General features: G+C 50.7%; 1 protein-coding gene across 1 annotated transcript; it reads right to left on the minus strand.

The window, feature by feature from the left end:
- Positions 1-601: 601 nt before the first annotated feature.
- RASGRP4 (RAS guanyl releasing protein 4) lies at positions 602-18,251 on the minus strand. The gene is made up of 17 exons (XM_002829161.5): positions 18,109-18,251; positions 13,525-13,709; positions 12,161-12,266; positions 11,974-12,036; positions 11,198-11,329; positions 10,927-11,080; positions 9,445-9,618; positions 8,107-8,223; positions 5,924-6,199; positions 4,484-4,564; positions 4,283-4,387; positions 4,031-4,149; positions 3,772-3,916; positions 2,495-2,531; positions 2,258-2,392; positions 2,032-2,144; positions 602-892 (listed from the first exon to the last, which is right to left on the minus strand). Exons 1-17 carry the CDS (start codon positions 18,129-18,131, stop codon positions 836-838), a joined length of 2,022 nt encoding a protein of 673 aa, XP_002829207.3. The 5' UTR covers positions 18,132-18,251; the 3' UTR covers positions 602-835.
- Between the last annotated feature and the right edge of the window lie 3,864 nt (positions 18,252-22,115).

The following is a 22,115-nucleotide window of genomic DNA, read 5'->3' on the forward strand; positions in this document are numbered from 1 at the left end:
CATCTATCCTGCGCCGTGGGCGTGGGTAAGGAGACATTCAGGCATCAGACAAGCATCTGTCAGGCGCCTACCACCTGCCAGCCCTGTTCTAGGCACTGGGGATGCAGCAGTAAATGACACTGATAGAAATCCCTGTTCTCCTGGAGTTGATGTTCCTGTTGAGGAAAGACAGACATTCAACGAGATAAAGAGGGAAAAAGTATAGGCTGTCAGAGGGAGAACGTTCTATGCAGAAAAAAGCAGGAGCTGGGCATGGTGGCTCACACCTGTAATCCCAGCACTTTGGGAGGCCGAGGCTGGTGGATCATGAGGTCAGGAGTTCGAGACCATCTTGGCCAATGTGGGGAAACCCCGTCTCTACTAAAAATACAAAAATTAGCCAGGCATGGTGGCGCGTGCCTGTAATCCAAGCTACTTGGGAGGCTGAGACAGAAGAATCACTTGAACCCGGGAGGCGGAGGTTGCAGTGAGCTGAGATTGCATCATTGCATTCCAGCCTGGGTGACAGAGCGAGACTGTCTCAAAAAAAAAAAAAAAAAAAAAAGAAATGGAGATTTAGGGAGTTGGTAAAATGAGGCCTGAGTCTAAATGTATCCAACACAGAGCTGCACAGATACTAAGTGCAGGGGAAGGGAGCAGGAGTAGCATCCACCAGGATGCAAAAGAGGGAAGTCACTTCCAGGGAAAAAGATGATGGACGTACCACCAAAGGCAGTGTGGATGGGAAGGCGGATGCCTCTGGGGGCCTACCTCTGGGAGCCCTGCCAGAGTCTGACGACAGGACTCAGGACTGACTGGGGGAAGGGAGTGAGGAAGAGAGGAGACCAAGAGATGTCTAGGAATCCAGCTTCGAGGATGCAGTTGATGGTGGGTCCATCACTGGGCAGGGGACCTGGAAGGAAGAAAGGAAGAAGAAAGATGACAGATGATGTGGGGAGCGTATGATGTCTAGGAGACACTTCACTGCCAGGAACACTTCCCTGCCCAGACTGGTAAGTGGATGAATGAATGTCCCCTGTGGAATCCTTTTTGTAACCCAATCTGAGAGTCTCTGCCCTCGAATAGTGGCGTTTACTCCATTAACACTTACAATAGCTCCCGATATATTTGGCCTTATTCTTGCTATCTTATTGGCTAGAATCCTTTTTTCTGTTCTCCTAGTGGTTATCATCCCCACCCTACCCCCAACATGTTGAAACTTCTATTTTTCTTTTCTTTTCTTTTCTTTTTTTTTTTTTTTTGAGACAGGGTCTTTCTCTGTCACCTAGGCTGGAGTGCAGTGGCACAATCTCGGCTCACTACAGCCTCTGCCTCCCGGGCTCAAGTGATTCTCCTGCCTCAGCCTCCCATATAGCTGGGACTACAGGCACCCGCCATCACACTTGGCTAATTTTTGTCTTTTCTTTTCTTTTTTTTTTTTTTTTTTTTTGGTGAGATGGAGATTTACTCTTGTTGCCCAGGCTGGAGTGCAATGGCACGATCTCGGCTCACCGCATCCTCCGCCTCCCAGGTTCAAGTGATTCTCCTGCCTCAGCCTCCCGAGTAGCTGGGATTACAGGCATGTGTCACCACGCCTGGCTAATTTTGTATTTTTAGTAGAGACACGGTTTCACCGTGTTGCCCAGGCTGATCTCGAACTCCTGACCTCAGGTAATTCGCCCACCTCGGCTTCCCAAAGTGCTGGGATTACAGGCGTGAGCCACTGTGCCCGGCTACACTTGGCTAATTTTTGTATTTTTAGTAGAGAGAGAGTTTTATCACGTTGGCCAGGCTGACCTCGAACTTCTGACCTCAAGTGATCCTCCCACCTCTGCCTCCCAAAGTCCTGGGATTACAAGCATGAGCCACCGCACCCAGCCTATTTTTCTATCAGTATTAAAAAGTAACCAGTATCCATACCCTCCCACCCCAGCAGTCGAGGACTTCTGCATATTTGTACTTTCTATGGGTCTCCAAATCTGTCCAGTCTTCCCCAGGCCAGTGCCCTGTGTCCCCTGTATCCACTTGGGGGTAGGGGCGGTTTCTCCTCACCGTATCTGTTTCCCAGGAAGGGTGTGGGGATTCAGTCTGGGTCCAGGCATGGCGAAGCTGGCACCCAGTCTCAGGTTCCAGGGATAGCGTGTAGGAGAGATTTTCCTCGGAGCCTGTTTGTGGGTGGATGGAAGGGATGTGGGTCTGATGGGAAGGGCCTCTTGACCTTGGACTCAACCCCTTTCCCCTAGGCCCCTTCCCAGCACTGGCGTGCTCTAGGTCTTACCACAGCTGGCATGGGGAGCTGGTGTGGATGGGACAGGAGCTCCGGGGGGTCCTGCATCGCCCTTGGCCCCTGGCCTCTTCTTACATTCTACCTTCAGTTGCTCTCTGCAGTGTTTGTGGCAACACAGCCCGCACTCTGGGGAAGGCAGCGGTTAATGGCCAGGGGTCCAATCTGTGTCATCCATCCTTCCAGCCTGCGGGCCAAGGCTTCCCTCCCACTCGCTGACACCCCACTCACCCCGACAGCGGTAGCCTTGCTTGGTGACACCCCAGAGCTGGGAAGAGAAAGGAGAAAAGATTACCCATCCTAGGAGAGGGAAGGCTGTGGATTGGCAGGGCAGCTGGGGAGTGGAAGTGTGGAAGCTACCCAGGTTTTGAAATTCTCAAGGCTAGAGATTTAACTGGAATTAAAGGAATGTGGGTGGGTGCAGTGGCTCATGCCAGTAATCCCAGCACTTTGAGACGCCAAGGTGGGAGGATCGCTTGAGCTCAGGAGTTGGAGGCTGCAATGAACCATGATCGTACCACTGCACTCCAGCCTGGGTAATAGAGCAAGACCCATCTCTTAACAAAATAAATAAAGGAAACTTGGAGATTATCTCAAGTTTAGATAATCACCTCAGATATTAGATTTAGGTAAAATTTAGAGTTACTAAAATGCAAATTCTATGGGCAAGAATTGTCTGCTGTATTCCTGCTGTATCCCCAGGGCCTAGAACTACCTGGCACAGAGGAGGTGCTCAGTAAATATTTCATGAATGAATAAATGAATGTGGGAAATAATCCAAGGTTTGTGAATTAGTCTCGGGTTGTAGGTTGAGAGATTGATCCACTAGCCAGAGTTTGGGGATATCTTGAATTTGGAAATTATTCAGAGTTTGAATGATCTGGAGTCTAGAGATTTGGAGGATGATTCCATTTGAACATAATCTATCCAGTTTGGAGATTATCCAGGTTTTTTTTTTTTTTGAGACAGAATCTCGCTCTGTCATCCAAGCTGGAGTGCAGTGCTGCAATCTTGGCTCACTGCAACCTCCACCTCCTGGGTTCAAGTGATTCTCAGCCTCAGATCAGCCTCAGCCTCCTGAGTAGCTGGGATCACAGGTATGCACCACCACAGGCAGCTAATTTTTGTATTTTTAGTAGAGATAGGGTCTCTCTCGCTATGTTCCCTAGGCTGGTCTTGAACCCTTGAGCTCAAGCAATCTGCCCACCTCAGCCTCCCCAAGTGCTGGGATTACAGGCGTGAGCCGCCACTCCTGGCCTCCTATCCAGAGTTTCAGATATTATCCATGGTTCAGCGATTGTCTGGGGTGGAGATTATCTGGGATTTGGGGATTATCTGGCATTTGGAGATTATCCAGGATATAGGGAATGTCTGGTGTTTAGGGTTTATATGAAACAGGATGATTTGAAGCTAGAGGATTTCTGGAATTTGGGGGTTATCTGGGGTTTGCGGACTACCGGCTTCAGCACAGATGGAACCTAAGGGCGGTGATGGGGTGGAGTGCTCACGAAGCCACTGCAGCTGTCGCAGAAGGTAGGCTTTCGGAAGGTGACCTCATGGAAGGTGTGCAGGAAGGCGAGGCCCAGCTTGGAGCAGATGGCGCTGGCCCGGAGCAGGTACCCTGTCAGCTCCTCTCTGCTGAAGGAGCCTCTCCTGGGGGCAGAAACTGAGCCTCAGCGTGACCCACCCCAACCTCCTCCAGACCCGGGAGTCCAGGCAACCCCAGTGTCCTCACCTTCGGGGGATCCAGGAGTCACAACCACTTACCCCTGGCGTGGGGGTGGGTGAAGCCCATGGCAGGCGAAGGGAAAATTGCCCGAGAGTCGCTCAAAGTCCTCCTGAGAGATTGTTCCTCGGCCTTCAGGGTCATAATTCTTGAACACAGACTTCAGAGAAGTGTGGGGAAGCAGATAAGGCCCAGTTGTCGAAATATGATCCCCATGGCCATATAAGTCCCCACCTACAGGCTCAGGGTTCTACAGATGTCTTCCCTCCTGGCTGCCGGCGGCCCCTCCTTACCTCCACCAGCTGCTCCACGTGCCGACCCAGCGTGATCCTGTCCGGCTTGGGTGTCACACCAGGGGCCCACTCCACCACCAGAGGTGCGTTGAAGGGGGAGGGTGGCTGGGGCGGGGACAGAGGAGTACAGTTAGTCACTGCATAGGCTTAGAGGGGGTTTGAGGTAATTGGGGGGGTCCCAGGCCAGGGGTCAGGTCTCACCAGACTCTTGGGACAACGCGGCTCCCGGGCATAAGAAAGCTCATAGATCTCGTCTTCCGTGTAGAAGAGGTCCAGGGAGAGCTGGAGCAGACAGGGGTGTTACAGATCCTCCCATCTACAGCCCTGCCCCAGACCCCCACACCCACTCTCAGGATCTTCCTAAAGCCCCTCCTGGGTTCAAATCCTGGCATTACTGCTGTGGGACAGTGAGCAAGTGACCTCACCTCTCTGGGCCTCAGTTTCCCAATCTATAGAATGGGCACAGTAAGGGTCCCAACCTCATAGGGTTGTAAGGTGGAATGAGGTGCCTGGCACATAGTCAATGATCAATAACTGTTAGTAGCCTTTTGCTTAGATTCTTGGATATGTCAAAGTTTGAGATTTTGGGCTATCAGCATGAGAAGCTCAGAACCTTGGAGTTTAAGAATGTGAACCCCAAAGCAATTCCAGAGCTGAGATCAATGGATACTTGAGTCACTGGGGGAAGTGGGGAAAAAACATGTTACTTATATAGAATATAGAGCTCACTCTCCTCCATATACTGTCATTTTTTGAGACAGAGTCTCGCTCTGTCACCCAGGCTGGAGTGTAGTGGCGCGATCTTGGCTCACTGCAACCTCCGCCTCCCAGGTTCAAGCGATTCTCATGCCTCAGCCTCCCAAGTAGCTGGGACTATAGGCATGCACCACCATGCCCAGCTAATTTTTGTATTTTTAGTAGAGATGGGGTTTCACCATGTTGCCTAGGCTGGTCTCAAACTCCTCAGGCAATCCGCCTACCTCAGCCTCCCAAAGTGCTAGGATTACAGGCATGAGCCACTGTGCCTGGCTAGACACTGTCTTAAGGACATTCTTTGAACGATGTCATTGGCTGTCTCTCCTCAACCACCCTCTGAAGTGGGTCCTTTTATTTTATTTTATTTTTATTTATTTATTTTGAGAAGGAGTTTCACTCTTCTTGCCCAGGCTGGGGTGCAATGGCGCGATCTCAGCTCACTGCAACCTCCACCTCCTGGGTTCAAGCAATTCTCCTGCCTCAGCGTCCCAAGTAGCTGGGATTACAGGCACGCACCACCACTCCTGGCTAATTTTGTATTTTTAGTAGAGACAGGGTTTCTCCATGTTGGTCAGGCTGGTCTTGAACTCCTGACCTCAGGTGATCTGCCCACCTCAGCATCCCAAAGTGTTGGGATTACAGGCGTGAGCCACCACACCCGGCTGGGTCCTTTTATTATTCCCATTTTGTGGATAAAGAAACTGAGGCCTAAGGGTTCAGTGACTTGCCCAAGATCACGCAGCTAGAAAAAAACCTAGAAGCTCTGGCTTCAAAACCCATGCACTCCAGCACTTTGATACCCTGGTCCTGGAGACACTCACACACCCAGGACCCTATATCTCAGTACCCTCAGAAGCCCAGCCTGGGCAGGGCCGGGAGGCTCACCGTGAGCAGGTGCAGCAGGTCCTCATTGGCGCTGCAGGGTGGATGCTGCCCTTGGAGGGCCACCAGCTCCTGCAGCCGCAGGTAGAGGTTGTTCAGCTTGGGTAGGTGCAGGCGGCCGTCAGGCAACCTGTCGGGCTGTGCCTCATGCAGGGACACCAGGTCCTTGAGGTGCACGCCCAGTACAGGCAGCCGGAAGCCCGCACAGCCAGCCCAGGTGCGGCGGTAGCGGGCGTAGTTGTTGTGGGAGGCAAGGAGCTCAGTGAGCTCCAGGAGGGCCTGGGGAGGAGGGACATGGGATGGGGGCGTTATCAGGGCAGTCCCGTCCCCTGAGCAGCCTCCTGTGTGGGCTCTAGGCCTTCAGGGACCCAGTGGCATTGTGGACACCTCTGGAGCCCTTCCATATCCCATGCCGGTCTCAGCATCTCCCCCAAACTGCTCTTCCTCTTGGGTCCCCATCTCAGAGAAGTTCCACAATCCCCCATTCTTTGGCTAAAATGATTTCTTTCTTTCTTTTTTTTTTTTGAGATGGAGTTTCGCTGTCTTGCCCAGGCTAGAGTGCAGTGGCGTGATCTCGGCTTACTGCCACCTCCACCTCCTGGGTTCAAGCGATTCTCCTGCCTCAGCCTCCCAAGAAGCTGGGACTACAGGCATGAGCCACCACACCAAGCTAATTTTGTATTTTTAGTAGAGACAGGGTTTTACCATGTTGGCCAGGCTGGTCTCAAACTCCTCACCTCAAGTGATCTGCCCGCCTCGGCCTCCCAAAGTGTTGGGATTACAGGCGTGAGCCATCAAGACCGGCCTTTTTATTTATTTATTTATTTTTTAGGCTAGGGTCTCACTCTGTCACCCAGACTGGAGTGCAGTGTCATGATCACAGCTCACTGCAGCCTTAAACTCCTGGGCTTGATGGCTGGGCGCGGTGGCTCACGCTTGTAATCCCAGCATTTTGAGAGGCCGAGGCAGGCGGATCATCTGAGGTCAGGAGGTCTAGAACAGCCTGGGCAACATGGTAAAACCCTGTCTCTACTAAAAATACAAAAATTAACTGGGTCTGGTGGTGCAGGCCTGTAATCCCAGCTACTCGGGAAGCTGAGGCAGGCGAATCGCTTGAACCTGGGAGGTGCAGGCTGCAGTGAGCCAAGACTGCGACACTGTACTCCAGCCTGGGAGATAGAGTGAGACTCCATCTCAAAAAACAACAACAATGAAAAGGCTGAGGGGGAGGCTCCAGCAGTCCTCCCCCTCAGCCTCCCAAGTAGCTGGGACTACAGGAATGGGCCACCATCCCTGGCTAATTTATTTTTAAATTTTTTTTCAGCTAGGCACAGAGGCTCACACCTGTAATCCCAGCACTTTTGGAGGCCAAGGTGGGTGGATCGCCTTAGGTCAGGAGTTTGAGACCAGCCTGGCCAACATGGTAAAACCCTGTCTCTACTAAAAATACAAAATCAGCAGGGCGTGGTGGTGCATCCTTGTAATCCCAGCTACTTGGGAGGCTGGGGTAGGAGAATTACCTGAATCCGGGAGGCAGAGGGTGCAGTGAGCCGAGACTGCACCACTGCACTCCAGCCTGGGCGACAAGAGCGAGACTCTGTCTCCACAAAAAAAAAAAAAAAAAAAATTTCTGGAGATGGGGTCTCACTGTTTTGCCCAGGCTGGTCTCAAACACCTGGGCTAAAGTTATCCTCCCATCTTGGCCTCCCAAAACGCTGGAATTACAAGTGTGAGCCACTGAACCCAGCCTATAATTATTTCTTAAAAACCCAGATCTTATCAAGGGTGTGTCATCACTCTCAAAACTTCCCTAGCTTAGCCCATCTTACAAGGCGCTATAGGATCTTCCCAGGGCATCTTCGGCCTAATTTCCTGCCACTTTCTGACCTCAGCCAGTCCTCCCCATGGGGACTGCAAAGTTCTCTGCTAGCCTGTCTCCCATCTGTCTGCCTCACAGTCCAGCTCCGGACCAGACACACTGAGAGCAGAGAGGGATCAGCACCATGAGTGGATGGATGACAGGGAGGAGGAATGCTGGCAGAGCCTGGGGGTCTGGGATTTGGAGGAGCAAGGACTTCAGGTGGTTCTAGGACACCTGGGCAGGAATGGATAGGGCTTGGGGAATTAGGCGTGGGGGCTCAAGACAGCTGACCACTTGGAGCTTTGGGGAGGGTAGTGGGATTCACCTTGGTGCTGTCAGGGCTCAGGTGGGCATGGGAGTCCTTGAGTCTGGAGATGGCACTGTGACATAGGCCCCCTGTGACTGCCATCAGCGTGTTGAAATTCTGCAGCTGGCGGAGCCTCTAGGAAGAGAAGCATGCCCACAGGGCCGTCACGGGAGGGAGGGCAAGTCGGGACTTCAGATGACAGCATCCCAGTTGAGGTGGGGTCCCAGGCATGTGTGGACCAATGTGGGGATCAGACAGGTGAGAGAAGGTGGGTGTGTGCGGCAAGAGTGGGACATGCCATGTGTGGGCCTCACAGGGGTGTTAGATGGTTATCTGAGCCAGGAGGGTCAAGCAGGTGATTGACTGATACGAGGTTAGAAAATCTGGGGAGACAGGAAGTACGAGAAGTTGGGCGGATTTGGGGGATAGACAGGTGTGTGTCAGACAGGTGGGGGAGGCTTCAGACATGTCAGGTGTCAGCCATCTGGGGGTCTGACTGCTCTGAGAGTCACACAGGTGCGGGGAGGCAAGAAGGCGCAGGCTCTGTGCAGGAGCTGGGAGCCAGGCAGAGGTGAACAGGGCCAGAGAGAAATGGAGGAGTCAGACAGATGCTAGACAGGTGCGGGGCCACCAGGCAGCTGGGGAATTCCCTTGCCCTCCTTTTGACGAATTTCGGCAGAGGTTGCTGTGGAGAGAGTGTGCCCATGGAGGAATGGAAAATGCTCAGACCAAGGAGACTCCAGGCGGACGTCGAGACACCCAGGTCTCAGGGGCCCTGCAGGAGTAAGCAAACCAGGGAAGACACCAGAGGAAGGGCGTGGTCTGCGTGGAAATACGCAAGGGGGCGCGGCCACAGCGGGCCGTAGGGCTTCCCTTTTCCCCAGAAGGGCGAGAAGGTGTCCGGAAAGGAGGGGGAAGGGAGGGGAAGAGAAAGGCCTAACACAATGGGGCGGGGAGGGGAGAGCCCGGACTCATTGGGGAGCGATGCACAGTCCCGAAGTGACCACTGGGGCCCGGGGACTGGGGATGGAAACCTCGGGCTTCCATGCCCCACAAAGGTGGGGGCATGGAAGGGACACTCATTGACCTGGGGATAGAATATTCAGGCATAGGGCTTGGGAGCCTGTCACGTCTAGGGCCAAGGGGTGGGGCCACGGTGGGTGGGACGCGGTGACATCAAGGCCAAAGAAGAAGTTACGGTCCTTGGTTGGAATGCCCAGACTGTGGCCTCGTGGGCGGGGCTGGGAGATGCGTGACGTCACCGCCAGGATGACCCTGTGGGGTCGAGGGTCTGGAAGGGGAAGGGCCAGGTAGCTGTGTGCAGTGGAGTTCGCAGCCCCAAGGGGCGGGCCTCACCTGTGCCACGTGAATGAACTTGTCCAGCACCTGTGCGCGCTGTAGGGGCCCGGGACGGCTCAGCACCATCACCTGCACCCAGCGGGACACGCTGTTGCTGAGACCTACGGAGCCCTCCAGGGCCGGGCAGCCTCGTACTGAGCCCTGCAAAACGTAGCTCCGCAGATCCTGGGGCTGGGAGCGAGGTGGGTGTCAAGGTGGGCCGTGGCGCTCAGGCCCTGCCCTTCCATGGCATCCAACAAGCAGTCATGATCTCTGATGTCCTAGCCTGGTCTAGCTGGAGTGACCTTTGTCATCTGTCCCCCCACCCTCAGGCTGCTGCATGTCCTTGACGTCACCATGCTCCTCTCCCATCTGAGGAGGCATGTTTCAATATAGCCAGGCACTATATTTGACAAGTGATCATATTAACTAATTTAATCCTCATAACTCTATGAAGTGAGTATCATTCCATTTTAGTGGTGAGACAGTTGAGGCACAGAGAGGATAGGTAATTTGCCCAGGGTCACACAGGTGTGAGTCGGAGTGGGAGTCTATATGCTCTTAACTGTACACCTGACTGGTATACAGTCAGCAAAGGGAAGGATGGGGAAGATGAATTGAAATCAACCTCTATCTGTTCTGCCCAAAGAGTGTTCATTTCATACCCACATCCACTACACTGAGTATATTTGCATACACACACACACACAACACACTCACACACAACACACACACACAATTGGGACAGTTTCACATGAAGGAAACAGATCCCCACCTTCCCTTGAAATGATGATGTCCAGATGGCAAAAGCTAATGCATATATATGTTGAAGCACATGAAACTGATCCTTGGGTAGGTAATATATGACAATTTCTAATGGTTCAAGCAGATAGCATTTACCCTGGACCAGGCACTGTTCCTGCAAGGCAGGAACTGCGCATATCCCCTTTTTACAGATGAGAAAACTGAGGCACCATGAATTTAAATGCTTGTTGAATAAATGATAAAGTATTTTGAGCACTTACTAAGTGCCAGTCACTGCAATAAGCATTTTATTTATTTATTTTACTTTTTTGTTGTTGTTGTTTTTTGAGACAGAGTCTCGCTCTGTCGCCCAGGCTGGAGTGCAGTGGTGTGATCTCAGCTCACTGCAGCCTCCGCCTCCTGAGGTTCAAGTGATTCTCCTGCCTCACCCTCCCAAGTAGCTGGGATTACAGGCGTGCGCCACCATGCCCGGATAATTTTTGTGTTTTTAGTAGAGACGGGGTTTCACCATGTTGGCCGGGCTGGTCTCAAACTCCTGACCTCAGGCGATCTGCCTGCCTCGGCTTCCTTAACTCATTTTCCTGGACCTTCTAGCACACAGGTTTGAGTTTAAGACTTTGAGATCTCTGCTGAATGACCATGCAGTTGTCCTCTCAGTCCTGCCTTCCCCCAAACAATCCCTCCCCTACCCCAGTCTCTCCCCTGCTTGGGATGGGGACGGGAGGGGGTCCTCACCGTGATAGCCTGGAAGGACCGGAACTCCAGGTAGGTGAGGTGCTGAGCCAGCTCCCCCGTCTCCAGGTGGTCGAAAAGCAAGGACACTTTGCGCTTTTTGCCCAGGCCTGGGCTGCTCATGGGGAGTGGGGGGCCAGGGCCACCAGGGCTCAGGCTGGGGGCCAAGAGGGGCAGGGTATTGGAGTGGCTCACAGTTGAGGGCTTGGGGATGTAGAGGGAGATGGCAGAATGGGGATGGGGCAGGGAAGAGGGGAGCGCAGGGCTGACTCACAGGTTAGAAGAGTCTCCCAGTCTTCTCTGGGCCGAGTTGCCCTCCTGGGCCACGGTGGCCCAGAAACGACCTATGACTTCTTCTAGCTGGGGATCCTGGTGCATCACCTCAGGGTGTTGCGTCAGCCAGTACCTGAGAGTGGTTTGGAGATGGTGAGATGAGGCCGGGGGTGGCGAAGATCTCTACAAGGGATATTTTGGGCTGAGGAATTTCTAGGTGCTGAGCGAGGGGTCTCTAAATATGTGTGGGGGTCCCTGGAGGGTTGGGGTTTGGAGGGGTACCAGGCTTGGAGAATCTCTGGAGTAGGATGGGGGTCTCTTAACACAGACTGGGGGGCTCTGTGGGAAACAGACTGGGGAGTCACTTGGAAGTGGGATTATTGGGAAGCAACATCGTGGAGGGTCCTAGGAACTAGACTGGGGACTTCTGGGGGTGAAATTTTTGGAGGGACAGAATGAGGGGGTCTTATGGGCGAGGCTTGGGTCTGTGGGAGGTAGAGATTTTGGGGATCAGAGCCGGTGGTCTCTGGGCAACAGCTAGGAGGGTCTATGGAATCTGGTTGGTGAGGGGGGTCTCTAGGAAGTGGGGGTTCTAAGGAACGGAACTAAGAGTGTCTTAGGAACCAAGCTATGGGTGTCTCAGAAGTGGGATTTTGGCCTGTGGGGCTGGTTGGGTCTGTGGGAACTGGCCTGGGGAGTCTCTGAAGAATGTTTTTTGGGGGGAAAGCAGGATGGAAGTCGTGGGTCCTGAGAGTGGGGATCTCGGCCCAGCCCTACCTGACCAGGTGACAGATCTGCAGCCGTCTCAGCTCCTGGGTGTCCCCTGTGGCCTTCTGGTATTTGAGTTCTGGTCAAGGCTCTGTTCTCCAGGATCCATGACCTGCCTGCTCCCCATTCCCATTGCCCAGGTTCTCACAACTCTGCCCTCCACCCTCCACCCATAGCTCACAGTCCCGGAGGATATGAGGTCAGCAGGCGGGCAGCCAGTTCGGCAGATGGCAGCACCCAGCTGTGCATGGCCAGCACCATGTTGAGCATGTGGTCCCCATGGCACAGGCTGCCAGCTGAATCTGGGGTGGAAGGAGGGGTACTCTGTGACAGAATGGCCCTCAGGCAATGCACCGCGCAGCTCCAGATCCTGCCGGACCACCTGGTTCAAAGACCAGCTCTAACGGTGATCCCCGGCGTGACCTTGGACAGGCAACCTAACCTCCTGTGCCTCAGTTTCCTTATCTGTATTGTGCATGGGGCAGCATCACCCCTGGCAAGTCTTGCTGAAGATTGAAATAGCACCAGACTGGCCGGGCACAGTGGCTCACGCCTGTAATCCCAGCACTTTGGGAGGCTGAATCGGGCGGATCACATGAGGCCAGGAGTTCGAGACAAGCCTGGCCAACATGGTGAAACACCGTTTCTACTAAAAACACAAAAATTAGCCAGGCCTGGTGGCATGTGCCTGTAATCCTAGCTACTCGGGAGGCTGAGGCAGGAGAATCTCTTGAACCCAGGAGGTGGGGGTTGCAGTGAGCTGAGATCAGGCCACTGTACTCCAGCCTGGGTGACAGAGCGAGACTCTGTCTCAAAAGAAAAGAAAAGAAAAAAAGATTTATATATATAATATATTATAATATATATAAATATATATTTATATATAAAATATATAATATATTATATATAAATATATATTTATATATAAAATATATAATATATTATATATAAATATATATTTATATATATTTAATATATTTATATATATTATATATTTATATATTTATATATATTATATTTATATATAATATATATTATATATTATATATTATATATTATATATTATATATATAATATATATTATATATTATATATTATATATTATATATTATATATATAATATATATTACATATAAATATATATATAATATATATTATATTAAATATATATTTTATATAATATAATATATATTATATAAAATATATATTTTATATAATATAATATATATTATATATAATATATATTTTATATAATATAATATATATTATATATAATATATATTATATATAATATAATATATATTATATATAAATATATATTTTATATAATATAATATATATTATATATATATAATATATAATTTATATATATATATAATATGTATATATTTCCATTTCAGGAAAGAAGAAATGCAGGTGTTTCTGTTATCTCTAATGTAGTGATTGAGTTTCATTCCACCCAGCCCTGCTCTCATTTTACCTCCAAAAGCTGAGGTGGAGAGAAGCGGGTGCTGAGCCCGAGGTTAGGGGCAGGGAGGCTGCTGGGGAGAGGACACTCACCGAAGGACTGGATGCATTTCTCCAGCAGCTCATCTTCGCTGCAGCCGCCCTCACTCAGAAGGCCCAGGTTCATGGAAGCCATGACCTTGCTGATTTCCCGGGGGCTGGGGCATGTCTTGTGGCGACGCGCTTGGCGGGGCCGGCCCCGCCCTCCTGTCTTTCCGGTGCATTCCTGGTGGGACTTCCTGTGGGCACAGCCCCCAAGGAGTTATGGGAGCCCCTTCTTTCGGGCAGACCCAATAATTCCTCTTGACCCTAATGCCCCAAGGCACCACGGGAGAGGCTTCCTAAAGGCAAAGTCCCAGGGTTACCCCTGACCTACCAGGGACTCTAGGGAGAATCCCCAGGAATATTCCAGATCCCTGGGAGAATCATGGGAGCCCTCTCCCACAAGCAAACTCCCAGGGATATTCCTACTCCCTTCAGGGAATCAGAGAGGAAGATCCTCAAGACCAGGGGTCCCCAGCCCCTGGGACACAGACGGGTACCAGTCTGTGGCCTGTTAGGAACCAGCGGGCAAGCGAGCACCCCCACCTGAGCTCCACCTCCTGTCAGATCAGCTGGGGCATTAGACTCTCTTAGGAGCATGAATCCTATTGTGAACTTCACATGCGAGGGATCTAGGCTACGTGCTGTTTATGAGAATCTAATGCCTCATGATCTGTCACTGTCTCTCATCACCCCCAGATGGGAGCATCCAGTTGCAGGAAAACAAGCTCAGGGCTCCCACTGATTCTACATTATGGTGAGCTGCGTAACTATTTCATTATATATTACAATGTAATAATAATAAAAATAAAGCACACGATACATGTAATTAACTTGAATCATCCCCACACCATCCCCACCCCCTTCCGCAAAAGCGGTCCCTGGTGCCAAAAAGCCTGGGGACCGCTGCTCAGGACTACTCTGAATCCCCCAGGGAACCACAGCAGAAGACCCCTGGGACCACTGAAGACCCCTCAGGGAATCATAAGAACTCCTTCCCGAGGCATTGCCCCCAACTTCCTCTCGACTGCTTCCAAGGCATACTGGAAGAGACTTCCTGTTGGCAGATCCCGGGATTACTCCTGGCCTCCCAGGGACTCAGGAGAAGACCCCTGGGATCTCTCCTGTCCTCCCCAGGCAGAGGCATGGGAGGACCTGCCTTCAGGAATTGCCTCCTCAGGGCTCCCCTTTGGTCTCTAACACCCGCCCCTCCTTCCTCCCACAGCCCTCAAGAGAGCAAGGCTCCTGGGCCAGTGTGGTGGCTCATGCCTGTAATCCCAGCACTTTGGGAGGCCAAGGTGGGTGGATCACTCGAGGCCAGGAGTTCGAGACCACCCCGGCCAACATGGTGAAACCCTCATCTCTACTAAAAATGCAAAAATTGGTCAGGCGTGATGGCGGGTGCCTGTAATCCCAGCTACTCAGGAGGCTGAGGCAGCAGGGTCACTTGAACCCAGGAGGTGGAGGCTGCAGTGAGCTGGAACCTGCATCACTGTGTTCCAACCTGGGTGACAGAGTGATTTCTGTTTTAAAAATAATAATAAAAAAATTAAAACGAGAGGCCAGGCACAGTGGCTCACGCCTGTAGTCCCAGCACTTTGGGAGGCTGAGGTGGGTGGATCACTTGAGGTCAGGAGTTCGAGACCAGCCTGGCCAACATGGTGAAACCCCATCTCTACTAAAAATACAAAAATTAGCCGGGCATGGTGGTGGGCTCCTGTAATCCCAGCTACTCAGGAGGCTGAGGCAGGAGAATCGCTTGAACTTGAGAGGTGGAGGTTGCAGTGAGCCGAGATTGTGCCATTGCACTCCAGCCTGGGTGACAGAGTGAGACTCTGTGTCAAAAAATCAATAAACCAACAAATTAATTAATTAATTAAAATAAAAATTAAAAAAGAGAGCAGGGCTCCTGCAAGGAAACCCCCGGGATTTCATCTCTGCCCTTCTCCCACCCCTTCACCCCACTAAGGTAACAGACCCCTCTCCCAAGTTAGCCTTCCGGCAGGACCTGCAGTTTTAGCCTTCAGTGTGGGTCCTTAGATTTGGGACTGGAGAGGAAATACCAGTGCTAAATGGCCTTCTCTGGGGCTCCTCAGAGTTAGGTGAGAGGTCCCTGGGGCTGAGGCAGCTTCAAGGAAGGTATGAAAATAATCCTCCCATCATGAGGTCAGGAGTTCGAGACCAGACTGACCAACATGGTGAAACCCCGTCTCTACTAAAAATACAAAAATTTGCCGGGCGTGGTGGTGCGCACCTGTAATCCCAGCTACTCAGGAGGCTGAGGCAGAAGACTAGATTGAACCCAGGAGGCGGAGGTTTCAGTGAGCCGACATCGTGCCACTGCACTCCAGCCTGGGCAACAGAGCGAGTCTTAGTCTCAAAATAATAATAATAATAATAATAATAATAATAATAATTCTCCCTTTGCCTGGTGCCTCCCAGAGGCTGCTGTTCCTGACAGGGAAAGAGGTTAATGGAGAGACAGGGATGGTGGGAGGAGGGAGGGAGCTGAATCCAGGCTTCAGACGAAAGTAGAATCCAGAAATTTTTGCCAGCTGTTGTGACTTCGTGTTAGTCACTTAATTTCTCTGGGGCTCAGTTTCCTCGAAGGAAAAATGAGGCTAGTCCTTGGACCTTCCCCAGGGATTTCTTTTTTTTTCTTTCTTTCTTTTTTTGGAGACAGGGTCTCGCTTTGTCACGCAGGCTGGAATGCAGTGGTGTGATCTCAGCTCACTGCAAACTCCACCTCCCGGGTTCAAGCAATTCTCCTGCCTCAGCCTCCCAAGTAGTTGGGACTACAGGCACGTGCCACCATGCCCAGCTAATTTTTGTATTTTTAGTAGAAATGGGGTTTCACCATGTTGGCCAGGCTGGTTTCAAACTCCTGGGCCCAGTGGATTCGCCAACCTTTGCCTCCGAAAGTGCTGGGATTATAGATGTAGCCATCATACCAGGCTCCCACCTCTACCCTTTTTTAGACAGGGTCTTGCTCTGTCTCCCAGGCTGCAGTGCAGTTGTACAATCAAAGCTTACTGTAACCTTGAACTCCTGGACTCGAGTGATCCTCCTGCCTTGACTAAGGTAGTCCCAGGTAGCTGGGACTACAGGTGTGCACGACCATACCCAGCTAATTTTGTGTGTGTGTTTGTGTGTGTGTCTATGGGGGTCTCACAATATTGCCCAGGCTGGTCTAGAACTCCTGGCCTCAAGTTCTCCTTGCCTTATCCTCCCAAAGTGCTGGGATTAGAGGCATGAGCCACTGTTGCTAGAAGGGACATTTTAAAGTATTATATATGTCCTAGGCCAAGGAGGGAGCGTTCTAACTAATTCAGCATTTCCCTAAGTGTGGGCACCCAGCTAGTACCAAAAGCATCACCTGGGAACTGGGTATAAATACAGATTCTCAGGTCCCAACCCAGACCTACAAAATCAAACACTTTAAGGCTGAGGGCAGTGGCTCACGCCTCTAATCCCAGCACTTTGGGAGGCTGAGGTGGGTGGATCACGAGGTCAAGAGATCGAGACCATCCTGCCCAACATGATGAAACCCCATCTCTACTAAAAATACAAAAAAGTAGCTGGGCGTGGTGGTGTGCACCTGTAGTCCCAGCTACTTGGGAGGCTGAGGCAGGAGGATCACTTGAACCCGGGAGGCAGAGATTGCAGTGAGCTGAGATTGTGCCACTACACTCCAGCCTGGCGACAGAGCGAGACTCCGTCTCAAAAAAAAAAAAAAATCAAACACTTTAAAGGTAAGCCCAGCAACCTGTATTTTACAAGCCCTCCAGACAGTTCTGAGGCTCGCTCCAGTTTGAGAACCACTGGTCTAGAGTGTCTCATTGAGTACTTACAGGCCTCTTAGAGGTAGAGGCTATGATTGTTCTATTGACAGAAGAAAAACTTGAGACACAGAGCAGTTAAGTGACTTACCTAAGGTCACACAGCTAGGAAATTAGGCAGCCAGGAGTCTACCACTAAACTGCTGGGTGGGGAGGAAAGCCCTTTGCCCATCAGAGTGGTGCTAGGGGTGGCAGGAGGAGCTACCCAGGCTAGGGAGTCACCCACTATCTGCCTCTGTGGGGACAGAAGGGCCAACTTGCCCAGGAGATGAAGCTCATTCCAGAACCAGCCGCACAGCCAGCCGCTAGGCCCTGTCCTGCAGCCCCCTGTAGGGGTCTGGAACAGCCAGGAGTGGTTTAAGAGGCAGGGGAACTGCCTTGCCCTGTGTCACACTCCCCTCTCCTGGGCCAGGGTCCTGCAGGAGCCTGGAGTTCCAGTCCAGGGGGATAGGGAACCAGAAAGCCCCCAGGGAGGGCAGAGACACTCAGCCCAGGCCAGGGATGGAGGTGGGGTGACAAGGAGTGGGAAAGGGGCACGGAGCAGCTCAAACTCCAGGGACAACACGGTACAGATGCCACATGCAAGCCACTGCAGCCGTAGCTGGCTCCAGACTCCCTGAAGCATCCACCTGGCCCCCCTGCGCCCGATCCCAAAGAAGTCAGGAATCCTGCCACCCTGGCGAGTGATCTCCCCAGCCCTCCCATGCAGAGGGAGGGCTCAGGGTGCTGCCGGGCTCCCTGGGGAGGGTCCTCTCACCTCTTGCTGTCTTTTCTGTTCATGCTTCCTGCTGGGGGAGGAGGGCGGGGGTCTTGCAAGAGTAGGGCTCAGCTCCTCCCCTTCCCCAGGACTCCAGCTTCTCAGCCCCTAGGGAGCTGGGGCCTCCTCGGTGCTTGGGAAGGAAAGAGGAACTGCCCCTCCCCACCCACCCTCAGGCCAGGGGGAAGGAAGAGGCTGGGGAGAGACCGAAGGCCCCCCTCCCCCACACGGGGATCCCTTCTGCTGAGGTTTCCGGCACCGCTGGCTCTCCCACCCTCAGGCGCCCCGGCGGGCTCTCTATCTCCCCCATCTTTCCGTCTCGAGACCCGTCACTGTCATACTTCAATAAAAGCAGGGGCTTTTCTTTTTAAAGCGTGACTGATATTCATGTAAAAACACACACACTCAAAAAGATAAGTCTGTCTTTCTAGAAGGACATATTCATATATATAATTCATGACGGTTTGAATGGAAACTCACAAGACATAGTATTTTGTATATTTCTTCATAGGCTTCTCTTATTCCTAGTTTAAGTGTTACCATTTGTACCCTGGAAAACATTTTCACTTTCTGACTTTATTGTAACAAACCTCCACATAGCACCTACTGTGTAGCACACACTGCTCTAAGGACTTTAAAAATATTAACTCATTTAATCCTCACACAATCAGCTGTTACCTTAAAAAAACATTACATACTGGACCAGGCACGGGGGCTCACGGGGGCTCACGCCTGTCATCCAGCACTTTGGGAGGCCAAGGCAGGCAGATCGCTTGAGTCCAGGAGTTTGAGACCAGCTTCAACAACATGACAAAACCCCGTCTCTACAAAAAATGTAAAAAGTTAGGCCGGCGTGGTGGCTCACTCCTGCAATCCCAGCACTTTGGGAGGCCGAGGCGGGCGGATCACCTGAGGTTGGGAGTTTAAGACCAGCCTGACCAACATGGAGAAACCCCATCTCTACTAAAAATACAAAATTAGCCGGGTGTTGTGGCACATGCCTATAATCCCAGCTACTTGGCAGGCTGAGGCAGGAGAATTGCTTGAACTCAGGAGGCAGAGGTTGCGGTCAGCCGAGATCACGCCATTGCACTCCAGCCTGGGCAACAGGAGCGAAACTCTGTTTCAAAAAAAAAAAAGTTAGCTGAGCTTAGTGTTGCACACTTGTAGTCCCAGCTACTCAGGAGGCTGAGGCAAGAGGATTGCTTGAGACCAAGGAGGTCGAGGCTGCAGTGAGCCATGATGGTGCCACTGCACTTCAGTCTGCGTGGCAGAGCCAGACCCTGTCTCAAAAAACAAAAAACAAACAAAAAAAACCACACACACACACATCAAAAACCATTAGAGATGGAGGTAAAACCTTGGGGAAGCCCCTCCCCATCCTCTGTCTTTCTTAAGCAGGGTGTGACCAATATGACATGTTGTTGAGTTTCGTCCAAACTGCTGTCTGTGCGTTTAAGCACATCATATAAACATGTGCTCCTAGAAACAGACTTTTCTTTTGAGTGTGCATTTTTTTCTTTTTACCTAAATGTGTCATGCTCGACACTTTTTTAAAAATTGGAGTACAAAAAAGATCACGAATCATTAAGTATTTAGGTTGATGAAATGTCACCAACTGAGCAAACCTGTGTGACATTCATACAAATCCAGACACAGAACATTCTCACCCTCCACAAGCCCTCTGTCTTTCTTCCCAGCACGAATTCCCACAGATCCCCACTTGCGCGAAGTCTGGTGCAGTAGTTTTGTCTCGTTTTGAGCTGGACAAAAATGGACTCCTGTATTGAATCTGGGTTCTTTCTCTCCACGTCTTGTCTTTGCAGTTCTTCCATGTTATCATATTTGGTTATAATTTATTCCTTTTTTTGGCCGAGCGCGGTGGCTCACGCCTGTAATCCCAGCACTTTGGGAGGCTGAGATGGGCGGATCACTTGAGGTCAGGAGTTCGAGACCAGTCTGGCCAACATGGTGAAACTCCCGTCTCTACTACAAATACAAAAATGAGCCGGGCGTGGTGGTGTGTGCCTGTAATCCCAGCTACTTGGGAGGCTGAGGCAGGAGAATCGCTTGAACCTGGGAGGAGGAGGTTGAGGTGAGCCGAGATCGCACCACTGCACTTCAGCTTGGGCAACAGAGTGAGACTCTGTCTCAAAATAATAATAATAATAATAATAATAATAATAATTCCATATAGTCTTTCATTATGTGACAATTCCATGGCTTATATACATATTTTTATTTATTTAGAGATAGGTGGTGTGGATAGTGACTAAGTGGGCTGGTGGCATGCTAACTTCTATTTTTTTTTTTTTTTTTTTGAGACAGAGTCTTGCTCTGTCACCCAGGCTGGAGTGCAGTGGCACGATCTCAGCTCACTGCAACCTCCTCGATTGAAGCGATTCTCCTGCCTCATCCTCCCCAGTATCTGGGATCACAGGTGTGTGCCACCACGCCCAGCTAATTTTTGTATTTTTTGTAGTGACGGGGTTTTGCCATATTGACCAGGCTGGTCTTGAACTCCTGGTCTCAAGTAATCCACCCGCCTCAGCCTCCCAAAGTGCTGGGGTTACAGGTGTGAGTAACCGCACTAAGTTCTGTTTTTAATCAGTCTAGAGTCTGGTAATAACTAGACCCTAAAACATTTTAAGTTAAGTGAGTTATCTATACAAGAGGACTATATGTCCTAGACTGTAAAAAAAGACAAACTTACAGCTTATCTGTTTTTTGTTTTTTTTTTTAATTTTTCTTTGGTCCTGCCAACCTGACTCTTTTTTCTTAATTAAGACTCCACAGCAGGGTCTTGCTCTGTCACCAAGGTTGGAGTGCAGTGGCAAGATCCTAGATCACTGCAGCCTCGGACTCCTGGGCTTAAGCAATCTTCCCACCTCAGCCTCCTGAGTGGCTAGGACTACAAGTGCACACCACTGTGCCCTGCTAGTTTTTTTTTTTTATTATTATTTTCCTGTAGAAACAGGGTCTCATTTTGTTGCCTAGGCTGATCTCGAACTCCTAGGCTCAAGCGATCGTCCCTTCTATGCCTCCAAAGTGCTGACTCTCCAGGCGTGAACCACTGTCCCTGGCCTCCACGATTTGTTGATCAATTTTCTTGTGATGGACATCTGAGTTGTTTCCAGGTTGCGGCTGCTGTGACTATTTGAGCATCTGACTTTTGATGAACGTAGAGTGTACCATATTGTAGGGCAGTACCCAGGAGTGGAATAAATGGGTCATAGTAGTTACTGTGATTCTGCCAAACATAGCATGTTAGCCAATTCACTGAAACCGTTCTCTCAGAAGTATATTTTTTCCACTTTTCTTTTTTCACTAAAAGAAGGCAACGTGGATGTATATTTTTTCCATGCCAGAACATTTAGACAGTCACTGAATCCGCTGTCTTTAGTTTTTCCATCACGCGACGTTACCATAGCTTCAGACTCTCTCTTCCTGCCTGTTTTCACCCTCTCTCCCCCCAGCCCCATGGTGTGCTGTCTGACTCTCTCTCAGCCCATCTCCTGTAGCAGCTGCGTCTTGAATGTGACTTAACAATCCTGGCTGAGCAGAGACTTTGTAGTGTGGCAGTGTCTCCAGGCCCTGGGGACCCAGAAAAGCCTCAGGGAGGAGGTCAGGAATCCTGGCACTTGTTTCTACTGTACACAGGCAGCCTTAGTCCTCGGGCTAGCCAAGAATACCCACAGTACCAGTGCTGATGACCACAAAGGAAGGGACTTCTGAATCAAACCACAGAAACTCATAAGGCAGAAAAATGATGCACATGATAACATGCAAATACAGATTTTCTTCTTTTGTTGTTGCTCTTCTTTCTCTCTCTTTTAAATTTTAAAGATGGGGTCTTGCTATGTTGCCCAGGCTGGTCTCAAACTCCTGGGCTCAAGGGATCCTTTCACCTAGACCTCCCAAAGTGCTGAGATTACAGGTGGATTTTCTTTTAATGAAGATACCATGGGACCAATGTCAGATGACAGAAGGGGAAGAAGGTGTTTGCA

Source organism: Pongo abelii, chromosome 20 (assembly GCF_028885655.2).
Source record: "Pongo abelii isolate AG06213 chromosome 20, NHGRI_mPonAbe1-v2.0_pri, whole genome shotgun sequence".
Classification (NCBI taxonomy): domain Eukaryota; kingdom Metazoa; phylum Chordata; class Mammalia; order Primates; family Hominidae; genus Pongo; species Pongo abelii.